The following is a 14,615-nucleotide window of genomic DNA, read 5'->3' on the forward strand; positions in this document are numbered from 1 at the left end:
ATTAGAACTGTTTCATTTAATTGACATTTATAGGAAAAAAAAAAAAACTGACTGTGGAAACGAAATTCATCATAATTTCATACTTTTGGTAATGAGAAACTTCTGAAGAAAGTAACAGTTACTATGTAGGAAAAAGGTTATCAAATCATTGAAGTCAGTAGAAAGCTGAATGAGGTGAAATGAAGGAAGATGAATATTAAATTTTACACGAGCACACTCAAAGGACAAACAAGAGAGAGAGTATTATGTGCTACAAGAAGGAAGGTGTTGGAAAGGTGTAAACTGTTCACATCTCCAGCATCATGGAGGTCATGTCTGAGCCAGCAAAAGATTACTACTCTATTTGGCCTGATCCAATGTTCCTGCAAAGTCCATACAAGCATGGAGGATAGATATGTAAGTCACTTAAAGCAATGACTGCCTGTAGCTGCGAAATTCACTTTCACAGTTTACTTATAGAGTCTTTTTCTATCCAGTAACCTTTAGTGTGAAACACTAATCACCAAAGTATTCCTTGTAAGGAACATTCTTCTCGTTCTTGCTTAATATAACAAATGTTTATACGTGTACCTCATATATAGCATCATTTTCAGCCCAAGTTACCAACAAGATTTTCTAAGAATCATTGTGCTGTAGTAGGAAACCTGTTGTTTGAATATGACAACCTGGCATATTATTCTCTCAGCCCTTCTGTCAAGAATAGGTATAGTGTAGGCACCTCACCTCATTGTTACCCTAGTGCATTCATACTACAGTAATGGCAACAATCACAGAACTTCTTAATAGTACATGTGCTGTCAGTTTTCACAACAATTTGCTATGAAGTGTTCACATGCTTAACTGAGAGGTAATGTGCTTGCCTGTCATTCAGCGGGCCCAGGTTTGATTCCCGGCGGGGTTGGAGATTTTCTCCACTTGTGGATTGGGTGCTGTGTTGTCATCATCATCATCATCAACATGCAAGTTTTCCAATGTGAAGTCCCCTGAAATAAGACTTGCAACCCGGCAGCTGAACTTCCCCAGATGGGACCTTCCAACCTCCAATGCCACATGATCATTTCATTTAGTTATGAAATGCACGAACTTTAGAATAGCATGGCCGGAAAAGAGAAGTTTTAACAGTGGAAGAAAAGTGAAAATGATTCAGAATCGAGAATGGAGTTAAAAAGGTTGGCATGTTTCATCAATTTGGCATAGTACTTCCTTAATCAAAACAATTTTGAAGAACAAGGATAAAATTTTTACTGTTTTTGAACAAAATGGATCTAAAATTAAGTGGCTACAAAAAATCTGAATGGAGCGATGTGGATGAAGTGCTGCTTAAGTGGTTTAAGCAACAGAGAAGTGTCAGTGTATGTATTAGTGGACCTGTCCCTATGGTGAAAGCAGAAGAAGTTGCCAAGAAATTAAAATATGAGGAATCTATGGGCAGCAGTGGCTGGATTGACAGATTCAAGGAATATCATGGCATTACTTTTGGCAAAGTGAGCAGTGAAGCCAACAGTGTGAATACTGCAACAATCCAGCATCAGATGCAGACTGTGACATCTTTAGTGTAGACGAGACTGGGATTTTCTTTAAATTTAAACCTGACAAAACTCTGAAATTCAAGGATAAAAATGTGTTGGAGGCAAGTTATCTAAAGAACGAAAAGCAGTTCTGGTTTGTGCTAACGCATATGGAACTGAGAAGAAAAAAATGCTCGTGATAAGCAAATCAACAAGTCTTAGGCCTTTTAAGTATGTAAAAAATCTACCAGTGCACTACGAGGGTAATAAAAGGTCCTGGATGATCCCCAAACTCTTTGAAGCTGAAATAAGGCATCGGGATAGGGAGCTTAGAAGTCAGGAAAGGAAGACGCTGGTTCTTGTTAACAACTATTCAGCACATCCTGCACCCTCTGGTCTGGAGAATATTAAGCTTGTTTTTCTTCCTGCAAATACAATAAGTGTATTGTAGCCCATGGGTCAAGGAGTAATTAGGAATCTGAAATGCCACTACCATAAGCTCCTATTACTGAAAGTGGTACAATGCATTAAGGAAAAGCATCTGCTACACTGATGGATGTGATCAGATGCATTACCAAAGCTGGGAGCTGGTTCACAGCCTTAACCATCAAGAACTGTTTCTGTCATGTGGGAATCACAACTGAAGGAATAAATGCTGGCAAAACTGAAGAGACGTTCAATGACACTAATGATGTGCTGCTATCTGCGTTGTTGCCAGAAATCAGCCAGTGCAACTGTAAAATGTATGCAGCAATAGATGACGACCTTGTTACCACAGAAGTGCAACAAAGATGAAATTTGCAAATGAAGTAAATAATCAGGGTCACAGTGACCATGAAGTGAGCAAGAGAGATGAAAAGAAGAGGAAGAAGAAGGAAAGTGCCTATCCCTACTGTGAAGAAGAAGAAGAAAGAAATAAAGTGCCTATCCCTACTGTGATTGATGCTTTAGAAGCTGTTAGAAATGCAAACATGTCCTATGTAACTAGGGCAGGGAGCAGGGAAATTGCAAATGAAATAATGAAAGTGTGTATTGGGCAATTAGACAGCAGAGTAAAATGGCTGATTACTTCACTCCTAAGTAAAGAAGTTTAGTGAGTACTCGACATATTGCTGTATATACTGTATTTATGTAAGCTTAAGAGTGAATACAGTACATAAAATAAAACAAGGCTAAATGAATTTGTTCTTTTCCATTTGCCACCACAATGGACTGAAAGTATGAATTTGATTACGATCACACTTGTTTATAACAACATAATTTTTAAGTTCCTTTGAATGTTGTCATAGCCAGGTTCCACTGTATATAAATTGGCTAGTTTATTGTTTCTGCATAGGCAGTCTTAAAATCTGGAAATTTGTAAACACAAATTAAGCAACTATCTTTCAAAAATTGTGTTTGAATGCAATTTGTTTGTGAGAGCATCTTGTTACACCTCGTATGAAATACCAAACTGTCCACCAGAACATTTTGGAAAGCAGCAGCATTAGGATTGTGATCTATCATTTCACAATATTGCTGCTTGTGTTGGTCAGGATCCCACAACTGTTGTGAATATGAAATAAAGAACAGACATAATGTTCACTTGGCCAAGTAAGATTGAACAATCGCTTCAAATACCTTGAGTAAGGGAATGGCCTTGTCTGCATAAAAATGAAGCATCTACACCGAGATGCCACCATATTTGGAACACCACAGACTATCAGTATGGCAGCCATTGTTGTGGTGGGCAACAGAGAGTGGTGCATCTACAGTGTTATGATAAGTGACAAACTTGACACAGGAATGGTACAGCTTATTGTTCCAGATGAGTCCCTTTTCTGCCTACAGCGTCACCATCGACATAGACATACACATATGGGAGGCTCTGAGAATGTTCAAATGCTACCAGATTGTATTTTTCGTAGTCGTATGGGCTCAGCACCTGACGTGATAGTGTGTGTGCTATTAGGTGCGTTACATGGTATCTCTGATTTGCATAACCAGTAAGTTTGACAGTGGCCATTACATTTCTGAAGTGTTAAAACTGGTGGCTGTGTCCTGTATTTGAGATTTTTTGTGATGCTGTCTTTCAGCAAGATGATGCAAAACCTCATTTTGCCCATGATGTTGTGACCTACCTTGTTATACAGGGTGCTAGACTGTGTCCTGGTCAGCCTGTTGAAAACAGCTGGTCATTGTTTGTTGAGGACAAGTACACTAGCACTCATAATCCACTACAACTGATGAACTGATTGATGAATTGTAACATAGAGCTGAAGCAGCATGGAATGTAAGGTACCTATATTTGTCATCCAAACTCAGTTCAACTTGATGCCCAACTGGGTTAGAGCCTTTGTCACTGCCAGTGCTGACAGCTTTCTGTACTAAACATCACATCCTATGTACTTCCAAATTATCTACAAATTTAATCATGTATTCTTCTTACTGTTCTGTGGAGACACAGTAAGGAAAATTTTGTTATTTTCTGTGCTTCCTGATATCATTTTAATGGCCTTTAGTGTACAAGGAGGCTTCAAAAAGTAAGTTACACATTACTATAGCAGGTGAAGTAACTTCTGTTGAATGCTGCAGCGCACTTCAAAGTGACACACATGCATGGCATGATTTTTTAAGATAGTCGCAAAGTCTCTCTATGTGGGAGTGTTCAAACAGTTGTTAAATTCCTCAGTGATAGAAATCTGCTCCTTGGTCATGGGGCCATTCAAAAAACTGCTATGTAAACATCCTCATTGCTGGAAAATCTTTTTTCCCTCCCAGCTCTTCTTTCAGCTTGCCAAAAAGATGCAAATCATATGGTGCAAAATATGGACTTCCAGATCACCGCCATCCATGTCTGTGCTATCTTGGTCAAATTATTGGCATCATTTCGCTACAGCCAGACACAACATTGCATTTGGTCAGTATATTGCCACAATTTCATCTTGAATCTGTGTGAAATGTAGTCATTTTGCCAACAAGAATGATAGTGTCACACATCCTTCAACTTTGGATTGTTTTTCCATATTCCATGCCATTTCACTCTTACACAGTGATACACCTGTTACCCATACCACAGCAAATATGTTCTTGCAAGCAGCTTGGAGTCTGTACTCCTCTTCTGACAATGCACCTCTTTTGTTACACAATGGTCTTAGCATGGGATGACATACATAACTTACTTTTTGAAGTTCATATGTTTATATATACTTAAAGTCAGTCCTTTGTGTAATTAAAATTGGTACATGAAATTTTTGATTTTTAAAAATTTACTTTGTGAGGTCAGTGTGGGGGGTGGGGGTGGGAGGGGGGGGGGGGGGGGGAGACGGAGGCAGAGGAGTGAGACAACAGGCAAGGTACATAAGTTCATTGCTATCCCTTTAATATAGTGCTTATTCCAGTTTCATATTTACTGTCAGCAAAATAAATAATGAGAAGTCGTGTATGAAGGTTGTTGTATATTTACGAAACTTGCTAATTCTAGAACATTTTACTCCTGTTTTTACAGTGCACTGTGTGATATCATCCAGAATTGTTGAGTATTCAATTCAATCAAGTGACTAATTATGTCATATTTTAACTACTGCTGTTTTGTTGGTAACTGCTTACTGCGAAACTTTATTGCCTAGTTTCAGTGTTTCTGAAATGCATTACATTATTGATCTTTTTGCTGGTTTTTGTTTTTGTGCCCAACGTTTTCATTTCATTTTTCCTACATGTCCCTTTGTGGCATCTTTCTCTTCCAGCAGCTCAGATAATGTCAGCAGTCCAGTGCTCCACAGAGTTATGCTTGCATATTCATTGTTTTCATTCTGCTCCTTACTAGTCATGACAAGAAACTTACAAAATGAAAGAAAGAAAAATGTGTGTGGGCCATTGAAGAGACTAAGGAGTGGGGTTATTATTCACTTCATTTTGGTTTTTGTTTGTAACAAGGAGTTGATGAGAAAATGCAAACTCAATAGTGATGATTATAAAAGAGAAACTTTGTGTGTGTATATGCCTGTTCCTGTCACTGTGCAGAATATGGGTCGATACTACATGGAGGCGGAGCTGACTTCGATGATCGGGTCTGATGGGAGCTCTGACTCACTTTGTGAGGTATACTTTGCCAATGCCTTCTTGTACTGAATTATTTTTAAATTGCAGTTGCTTGTGGTACACCATTGTTTCTTAGCCACCAAGTTCAAATATTTGGTTTATTATGGTATTGGAAACATTTAGGGAATGCATTTAGACAGATATTTTTAGATTTTCCATTTTATTTATTTTGCAGTTCCATCCCGTTCTTATTGGTTTTATGTTGTTGCGTGGTAAGCATGAAAAGAATGGATGGCTACAAGTAGTGGAGTGACAAATCCCCCAGGTACTTTGCTAAACATAAGAAATTAGGTTTCCTGCAGTCGTTGTTGTAATGAGCTACAGCACTTCATAGCACTGTTTAGCCATTGGTAACTTTCTTGTTGCCCATGTTAGTTTCTTTTTTTGTGTTCATTACCAGTACTGGGTTATATTTTTTTCTGATTTTTAGTGGCTCCCTGATTAACTGTGTCAAATAACAAATGTACACACCATCAGATTTGTTTAAACAAATATTATGTATAATATGAATTATGATAGGCTGCTACACACCACATAGAACAGGCATTGAGCAACAGATACACATATTTAACAGTAGACTAAGCTATCGGGCGAAGTCAGTCATCAGATTTAGAAAAACACACACACACACACACACACACACACACACACACACACACACACACACACACACACACACACACACACACACACACAGAGAGAGAGAGAGAGAGAGAGAGAGAGAGAGAGAGAGAGAGAGAGAGGGACTGTCGTCTTCAGGCACAGGAGCCAGACTTCAGTGGTCTGTAGTGGGAGTACAGAAGAGGCATGGGGTGGGAAGGATAAGGGATACACCAGAGTGGGGCTGGGGAAAGACGCTGTAGTACTCCCTGAAGGTGTGTGCTGGGACTAGGAGGGGTTAGGATGGTGGGGTGGTATGTACATGATCGGGAGGCTCTGCTGTATGTAGAGAGGAAATGGGGGGATGCAAAAAACAATGAAAGGGCCATACAGGTACACAGGTGGGGGGAGGGGTCTATGATAGATGATGGTTGAGGCTGGTGTGGGAGCAGTGAAGGCCATTCAATTTAGTCAGTTGTTGAAAAACTATCAACTCATTCATTTGTAATTTTAGGTATTGGTTGAGTTATTCATTTATTCTTTTGAGTGAGATCAGTCCATGGGTGCAACAAAGTGGAAACTATCAATTTTGTCAGTTGTAGTTTTACTTATCTACAGCATAATTACTTATCCATTTCTTTCGACTGAAAGGAGTCTGTGGAAACAGCTGAAGGAAAACACACAGTGCGGCCCAGCAGTTTCAGTTTTGAGTGGAAATGCATAGTTCTGCCATAGATAAATTATTATCACTGACGGCATTCTGTTATTGCCTGTCAGCACTGTTGTTGCTGTTCTGATATTTACTTTCTATTTAGTGCCAATAGGTGGATTTTAGTTCAGTTTTTCACCCAGGTTTATGATCAGGCATGATCATTTATGTTCGGATCCAAATGCATAAATTCTCAGTTTCAGATCCAAATGCGCAAACTCTCAGTGGCATGGGAATGGAAGAAATCATGACTTGGTAAAAATTGATCGTCAATTAAAGAAATTGAAAGAAAATTATTGAATGATGATAAACATTTCTCGCAAAAAACACATTTGACAAGTAACCGTATATGCTTGAAAAGCGAACAATTAGAGGAAGAAAAAACTGTGTTTTGCATACTTTCTGTTCATGTCACTTCAGCATTTACTGAAATAGAATGGGTGCAAACCAGTGGGAAGAGATAGACAGAGCTTCAATAAATTTAATTAAAAAAGTAATTATTCAACATTGTAGGAAAAGATAGATTGCTATTTACCGTAAAGATGAAGCATTTAGTTGCAGGCAGGCTCAATTAAAAGGCACTTGTACAAAGCTTTCAGCCACAGCCTTCATCAGAAAAAGAAAAACACACACTGTTGATTCACAAAAGCAAACACACGATTTCCAACCGGTCCTGCATACCTATATGAAGGAACATTGCATTATAATTCAGAATAATACAGGCACTGCAATATTGTAGTTATCTGCCAACACGAGGCAAGCGACTTTGAAGTAATATGTCTCCCCTGTACCGGAATATACATATGGATGAACGAGTACAGTTTATACACACATAGTTGATGACATATGGAAGTTTGGCTCTGGCCATGAGTGTGCTCAGGTAGCCAAATGGTAAGACAACTGCTTCCGATTAGCAGGAAATCTGGTTTCGAATTCTAATCAGGCACAAATTTTCATTGTCGTCACTCCATTATACAGCTGATGTTAGTACATATTTGCAACTGAGAATAAATTTCGTGTATATCCACAATGTTTGTGTACAAGTTGATGCCCTCCTCTCCCCCACTCTTTCTCTCTTACAATACAATACATTTCACTGTCACCAAGAGAACTGTTATAGTGAAAAAGATTAGTATTGTCAGAGGATTTTTGGAAGTGAAAACTGTCGTGCAATTTTTTGAATTCTGTGAATGTTGAACTGGCTGTTTGTTTCAGACAGTTGTATGCAAAATTCATATTGATATTATATAATAGTATGAATATAATAGAGGGAAACATTCCACGTGGGAAAAATATATATAAAAACAAAGATGATGGGACTTACCAAACAAAAGCACTGGCAGGTCGATAGACACACCAACAAACACAAACATACACACAAAATTCTAACTTTCGCAACCAACGGTTGCTTCTTCAGGAAAGAGGGAAGGAGAGGGAAAGATGAAAGGATGTGGGTTTTAAGGGAGAGGGTAAGGAGTCATTCCAATCCCGGGAACGGAAAGACCTTAGGGGGGAAAAAGGACAAGTGTACACTCGCGCGCGCGCGCACACACACACACACACACACACACACACACACACACACACACACACAGACACAAGCAGACATTTGTAAAGGCAAAGAGTTCGGGCAGAGATGTCAGTCGAAGTGGAAGTACAGAGGCAAAGAAGTTGAAAGACAGGTGAGGTGTGAGCGGCGGCAACTTGAAATTAGCGGAGGTTGAGGCCTGGCAGGTATCGAGAAGAGAGGATATACTGAAGGGCAAGTTCCCATCTCCGGAGTTCTGACAGGTTGGTGTTAGTGGGAAGTATCCAGATAACTCGGACGGTGTAACACTGTGCCCAGATGTGCTGGCCGTGCACCAAGGCATGTTTAGCCATAGGGTGATCCTCATTACCAACAAACACTGTCTGCCTGTGTCCATTCGTGCGAATGGATGGTTTGTTGCTGGTCATTCCCACATAGAAAGCTTCACAGTGTAGGCAGGTCAGTTGGTAAATCACGTGGGTGCTTTCACACGTGGCTCTGCCTTTGATCATGTACACCTTCTGGGTTACAGGACTGGAGTATGTGGTGGTGGGAGGGTGCATGGGACAGGTTTTACACCGGGGGCGGTTACAAGGGTAGGAGCCAGAGGATAGGGAAGATGGTTTGGGGATTTCATAGGGATGAACTAAGAGGTTACGAAGGTTAGGTGGACGGCGGAAAGACACTCTTGGCGGAGTGGGGAGGATTTCATGAAGAATGGATCTCATTTCAGAACAGGATTTGAGAAAGTCGTATCCCTGCTGGAGAGCCACATTCAGAGTCTGGTCCAACCCGGGAAAGTATCCTGTCACAAGTGGGGCACTTTTGTGGTTCTTTTGTGGGAGGTTCTGGGTTTGAGGGGATGAGGAAGTGGCTCTGGTTATTTGCTTCTGTACCAGGTTGGGAGGGTAGTTGCGGGATGCGAAAGCTGTTTTCAGGTTGTTGGTGTAATGGTTCAATGATTCCAGACTGGAGCAGATCCGTTTGCCACGAAGACCTAGGTGGTAGGGAAGGGACTGTTTGATGTGGAATGGGTGGCAGCTGTCATAATGGAGGTACTGTTGCTTGTTAGTGGGTTTGATGTGGATGGACGTGTTAAGCTGGCCATTGGTCAGATGGAGGTCAACGTCAAGGAAAGTGGCATGGGTTTTGGAGTAGGACCAGGTGAATCTGATGGAACCAAAGGAGTTGACGTTGGAGGGGAAATTCTGGAGTTCTTCTTCACTGTGAGTCTAGATCATGAAGATGTCATCAATAAATCTGTACCAAACTTTGGGTTGGCAGGCCTGGGTAACCAAGAAGGCTTGTTCTAAGCGACCCATGAATAGGTTGGCGTACGAGGGGACCATCCTGGTACCCATGGCTGTTTCCTTTAATTGTTGGTATGTCTGGCCTTCAAAAGTGAAGAAGTTGTGGTTCAGGAAGAAGCTGGCTAAGGTAATGATGAAAGAGGTTTTAGGTAGGGTGGCAGGTGATCGGCGTGAAAGGAAGTTCTCCATCGCAGTGAGGCCCTGGACGTGCGGAATATTTGTGTATAAGGAAGTGGCATCAATGGTAACAAGGATGGTTTCCGGGGGTAACAGATTGGGTAAGGATTCCAGGCGTTCGAGAAAGTGGTTGGTGTCCTTGATGAAGGATGGGAGACTGCATGTAATGGGTTGAAGGTGTTGATCTACGTAGGCAGAGATACGTTTTGTGGGGGCTTGGTAACCAGCTACAATGGGGCGGCCGGGATGATCGGGTTTGTGAATTTTAGGAAGAAGGTAGAAGATAGGGGTACGTGGTGTCGGTGGGGTCAGGAGGTTGATGGAGTCAGGTGAAAGGTTTTGTAGGGGGCCTAAGGTTCTGAGGATTCCTTGAAGCTCCACTTGGACATCAGGAATGGGATTACCTTGGCAAACTTTGTATGTGGTGTTGTCTGAAAGCTGATGCAGTCCCTCAGCCACATACTCCCAATGATCAAGTACCACGGTCGTGGAACCCTTGTCCGCCGGAAGAATGACGATGGATCGGTCAGCCTTCAGATCACCGATAGCTTGGGCTTCAGCAGTGGTGATGTTGGGAGTAGGATTAAGGGTTTTTAAGAAGGACTGAGAGGCAAGACTGGAAGTCAGAAATTCCTGGAAGGTTTGGAGAGGGTGATTTTGAGGAAGAGGAGGTGGGTTCCCCTGTGACGGAGGACGGAACTGTTCCAGGCAGGGTTCAATTTGGATAGTGTCTTGGGGAGTTGGATCATTAGGAGTAGGATTAGGATCATTTCTCTTCATGGCAAAGTGATATTTCCAGCAGAGAGTACGAGTGTAGGACAGTAAATCTCTGACAAGGGCTGTTTGGTTGAATCTGGGAGTGGGGCTGAAGGTGAGGCCTTTGGATAGGACAGAGGTTTTGGATTGGGAGAGAGGTTTGGAGGAAAGGTTAACTACTGAATTAGGGTTTTGTGGTTCCAGATGGTGTTGATTGGAATTTTGAGGTTTTGGAAGGAGTGGAGATGGAAGTGGGAGATTGAGAAGATGAGAGAGACTGGGTTTGTGTGCAATGAGAGGAGGTTGAGGTTTGCTGGTAAGGTTGTGAAGGGTGAAAGAATTGCCTTTCTGGAGGTGTGAAACCAGGAGATTGGATAGTTTTTTGAGGTGGAGGGTGGCATGCTGTTCTAATTTGCGGTTGGCCTGTAGGAGGATGCTCTAAACAGCCGGTGTGGATGTGGGAGAGGAAAGATTGAGTACTTTTATTAAGGATAGGAGTTGACGGGTGTGTTCATTGGCTGAGTTGATGTGTAGGTGATGGATTAGGTGGGTGAGGGCAATGGATTGTTCAGTTTGGAACTGATATAGGGACTGATGGAAAGAAGGGTTACAGCCAGAGATGGGAACTTTAAGTGTGAGGCCTTTGGGGGTAATACCAAATGTCAGACAAGCCTGAGAAAATAAAATATGAGAGCGTAATCTGGCTAGGGCGAAGGCATGTTTGCGGAGGGAATGTAAATAAAACTTAATGGGGTCGTTGTGGGGGTGTTGTGAGGGTGACATGGTATTAGAAGGTGGAACATGATGTTGAAATGAAAATGAAAATAAAAATATATGGGGAGAGATAAAGGTGAACTAGAAAGCAACTGGAGATCTGGTGTGAAAAAAGACGAGAAAGTGTTAGTTACAACTAGGCTATGTTGATCCTGTGGTGAACTTGGGTTGGTAGACAACGATGTGTATAAAGGTTAGGTGGTTGTGTTACCACCAAAACACGTTAAAGGATGTAGAAATTAGAGAAAATTTCGAAAAACTACGTGTAAATGTATTAAAAGGAGTGGTTTTGTGGTAGCAGAGTAAGAAAATGAGGATAACAATTGTCTGACAAAGAAATAATGACGTTAAAATCTGTGGGAAGCGGCTAAAAATTATCAGTGACGTGGGAAAAACGGAAATGGAAATAAAGCGAAAGTTATTAGAACTAGCCGAAAAGGTTGCAGTCTCCCATCCTTCATCAAGGACACCAACCACTTTCTCGAACGCCTGGAATCCTTACCCAATCTATTACCCCCGGAAACCATCCTTGTTACCATTGATGCCACTTCCTTATACACAAATATTCCTCATGTCCAGGGTCTCGCTGCGATGGAGCACTTCCTTTCACGCCGATCACCTGCCACCCTACCTAAAACCTCTTTCCTCATTACCTTAGCCAGTTTCATCCTGAACCACAACTTCTTCACTTTTGAAGGCCAGACATAACAAAAATTACAGGGACCAGCCATGGGTACCAGGATGGCCCCCTCGTACGCCGACCTTTTCATGGGTCACCTGCCAACCCAAAGTTTGGTACAGATTTATTGATGACAGCTTCATGATCTGGACTCACAGTGAAGAAGAACTCCAGAATTTCCTCTCCAACGTCAACTCCTTTGGTTCCATCAGATTCACCTGGGCCTACTCCAAAACCCATGCCACTTTCCTTGACGTTGACCTCCATTTGTCCCATGGCCAGCTTCACACGTCCGTCCACATCAAACCCACCAACAAGCAACAAACTCCATTATGACAGCTGCCACTCATTCCACATCAGACGGTCCCTTCCCTACAGCCTAGGTCTTCGTGGCAAACGAATTTGCTCCAGTCCAGAAACCTTGAACCATTACACCAACAACCTGAAAACAGCTTTCGCATCCCGCAACTACCCTCCCAACCTGGTACAGAAGCAAATAACCAGAGCCACTTCCTCATCCCCTCAAACCCAGAATCTCCCACAGAAGAACCACAAAAGTGCCCCACTTGTGACAGGATACTTTCCGGGACTGGACCAGGCTCTGAATGTGGCTCTCCAGCAGGGATACGACTTTCTCAAATCCTGTCCTAAAATGAGATCCATCCTTCATGAAATCCTCCCCATTCCACCAAGAGTGTCTATCCGCTGTCCACCTAACCTTCGTAACCTCTTAGTTCATCCCTATAAAATCCCCAAACCACCTTCCCTACCCTCTGCCTCCTACCCTTGTAACTGCCCCCGGTGTAAAACCTGTCCCATGCACCCTCCCACCACCACCTACTCCAGTCCTGTAACCCGGAAGGTGTACACGGTCAAAGGCAGAGCCACGTGTGAAAGCACCCACGTGATTTACCAGCTGACCTGCCTACACTGTGAAGCTTTCTATGTGGGAATGACCAGCAACAAACCGTCCATTCGCACGAATGGACACAGGCAGACAGTGTTTGTTGGTAATGAGGATCACCCTATGGCTAAACATGCCTTGGTGCACGGTCAGCACATCTTGGCACAGTGTTACACCGTCCAAGTTATCTGGATACTTCCCACTAACACCAACCTGTCAGAACTCCGGAGATGGGAACTTGCCCTTCAGTATATCCTCTCTTCTCGATACCTGCCAGGCCGTAACCTCCGCTAATTTCAAGTTGCCACCGCTCATACCTCACCTGTCTTTCAACAACTTCTTTGCCTCTGTACTTCCGCCTTGAATGACATCTCTGCCCGAACTCTTTGCCTTTACAAATGTCTGCTTGTGTCTGTGTATGTGCGGATGGATATGTGTGTGTGTGTGCGAGTGTACACCTGTCCTTTTTTCCCCCTAAGGTAAGTCTTTCCGTTCCCAGGATTGGAATGACTCCTTACCCTCTCCCTTAAAACCCACATCCTTTCGTCTTTCTCTCTCCTTCCGTCTTTCCTGAAGAAGCAACCGTTGGTTGCGAAAGCTAGAATTTTGTGTGTATGTTTGTGTTTGTTGGTGTGTCTGTCGACCTGCCAGCACTTTTGTTTGGTAAGTCCCATCATCTTTGTTTTTAGTTGTATAATAGTATTTTAGATATGTTGAATGTCATCTTATCCAAGCAGTTTTTCACAAAATATTGCCACCTGCAATGATGAAGATATAATTCAGTTTTCATTTGTGCATTTCTTCGTAAGATATGATTGTGGGGTTTGCCCTTACTATGTCATTTGTTACAGACCAGTGCTATAGTAACCTAAAATAAAATCAGCTATAAGAAACTCAGTTTCTAGGTCTGTGAAGAAAAATTAACTATTCTCACTATAAAAGAACTATTCGTCAGGGATTGCTGTCCTGCACTGTAACAAGTTTAATCAAAGATGTATATAGCAAAGAAGTCATACACTATCATCAAGCTGATTTATTTTAATGAAACTTGACACAGCATAGTTTAAGGAGAGCTTAACAGAACAGTCTCTAGAATCCTATCCCTACCTTTCATCTAGGTATAAGGATAAGTTTTCAGTTTAACAGTCAACTGATACTGTAGCTTCCAGATTCAAATTTGTGTGACTAATAAACAGAAGAATTGTCCTTTACGCAAAAATTAAAAGCTAATTCATACATTTAAATATGTTGGTATAGGCATTAAAATTGCTAATCTGTGTAGCCCGTCTGTCTGCATAAGACTCCCATTCTTAGCATTTAAGTTTTTTCTGTAATATTGCACATTAATGAATATAGAGAATAATATGTATGGGGTATTTAGTATACACAATTTTATATACAGAATCCTTCCAGACATCTCTCAGTTCTCAGAAAAAAGAAGTGGTTAATTGATCAGTTGGGTCTGGTTTGGTGACTTGATGTTAGTATCATGCTTGGTTGATTTGCACTTATGTTTTTAGTATGAAAGTGAATGGGTGCAATGCTTCTGTAGTATTAGTGTTAGCATTTCAGCACTGTGCTAATCACAGA

The 14,615-nt window shown here is 41.7% G+C and overlaps 1 protein-coding gene across 2 annotated transcripts in view; it reads left to right on the forward strand.

Annotated features, from left to right (window-relative positions):
• The window catches only part of LOC126281536 (gamma-tubulin complex component 2-like), a 189,084-nt gene that overhangs the window by 153,330 nt on the left and 21,139 nt on the right, over positions 1-14,615 (forward strand). Inside the window, exon 14 of one of the 2 annotated variants that reach the window (XM_049980586.1) lies at positions 5,511-5,588. The exons of the other annotated variant lie outside the window; for it this stretch is intronic. Coding sequence (XP_049836543.1) covers positions 5,511-5,588 — 78 coding nt within the window. The remainder of the gene's footprint in view (positions 1-5,510; positions 5,589-14,615) is intronic. 2 annotated transcript variants of the gene reach the window in all.

Source organism: Schistocerca gregaria, chromosome 7 (assembly GCF_023897955.1).
Source record: "Schistocerca gregaria isolate iqSchGreg1 chromosome 7, iqSchGreg1.2, whole genome shotgun sequence".
NCBI lineage: Eukaryota > Metazoa > Arthropoda > Insecta > Orthoptera > Acrididae > Schistocerca > Schistocerca gregaria.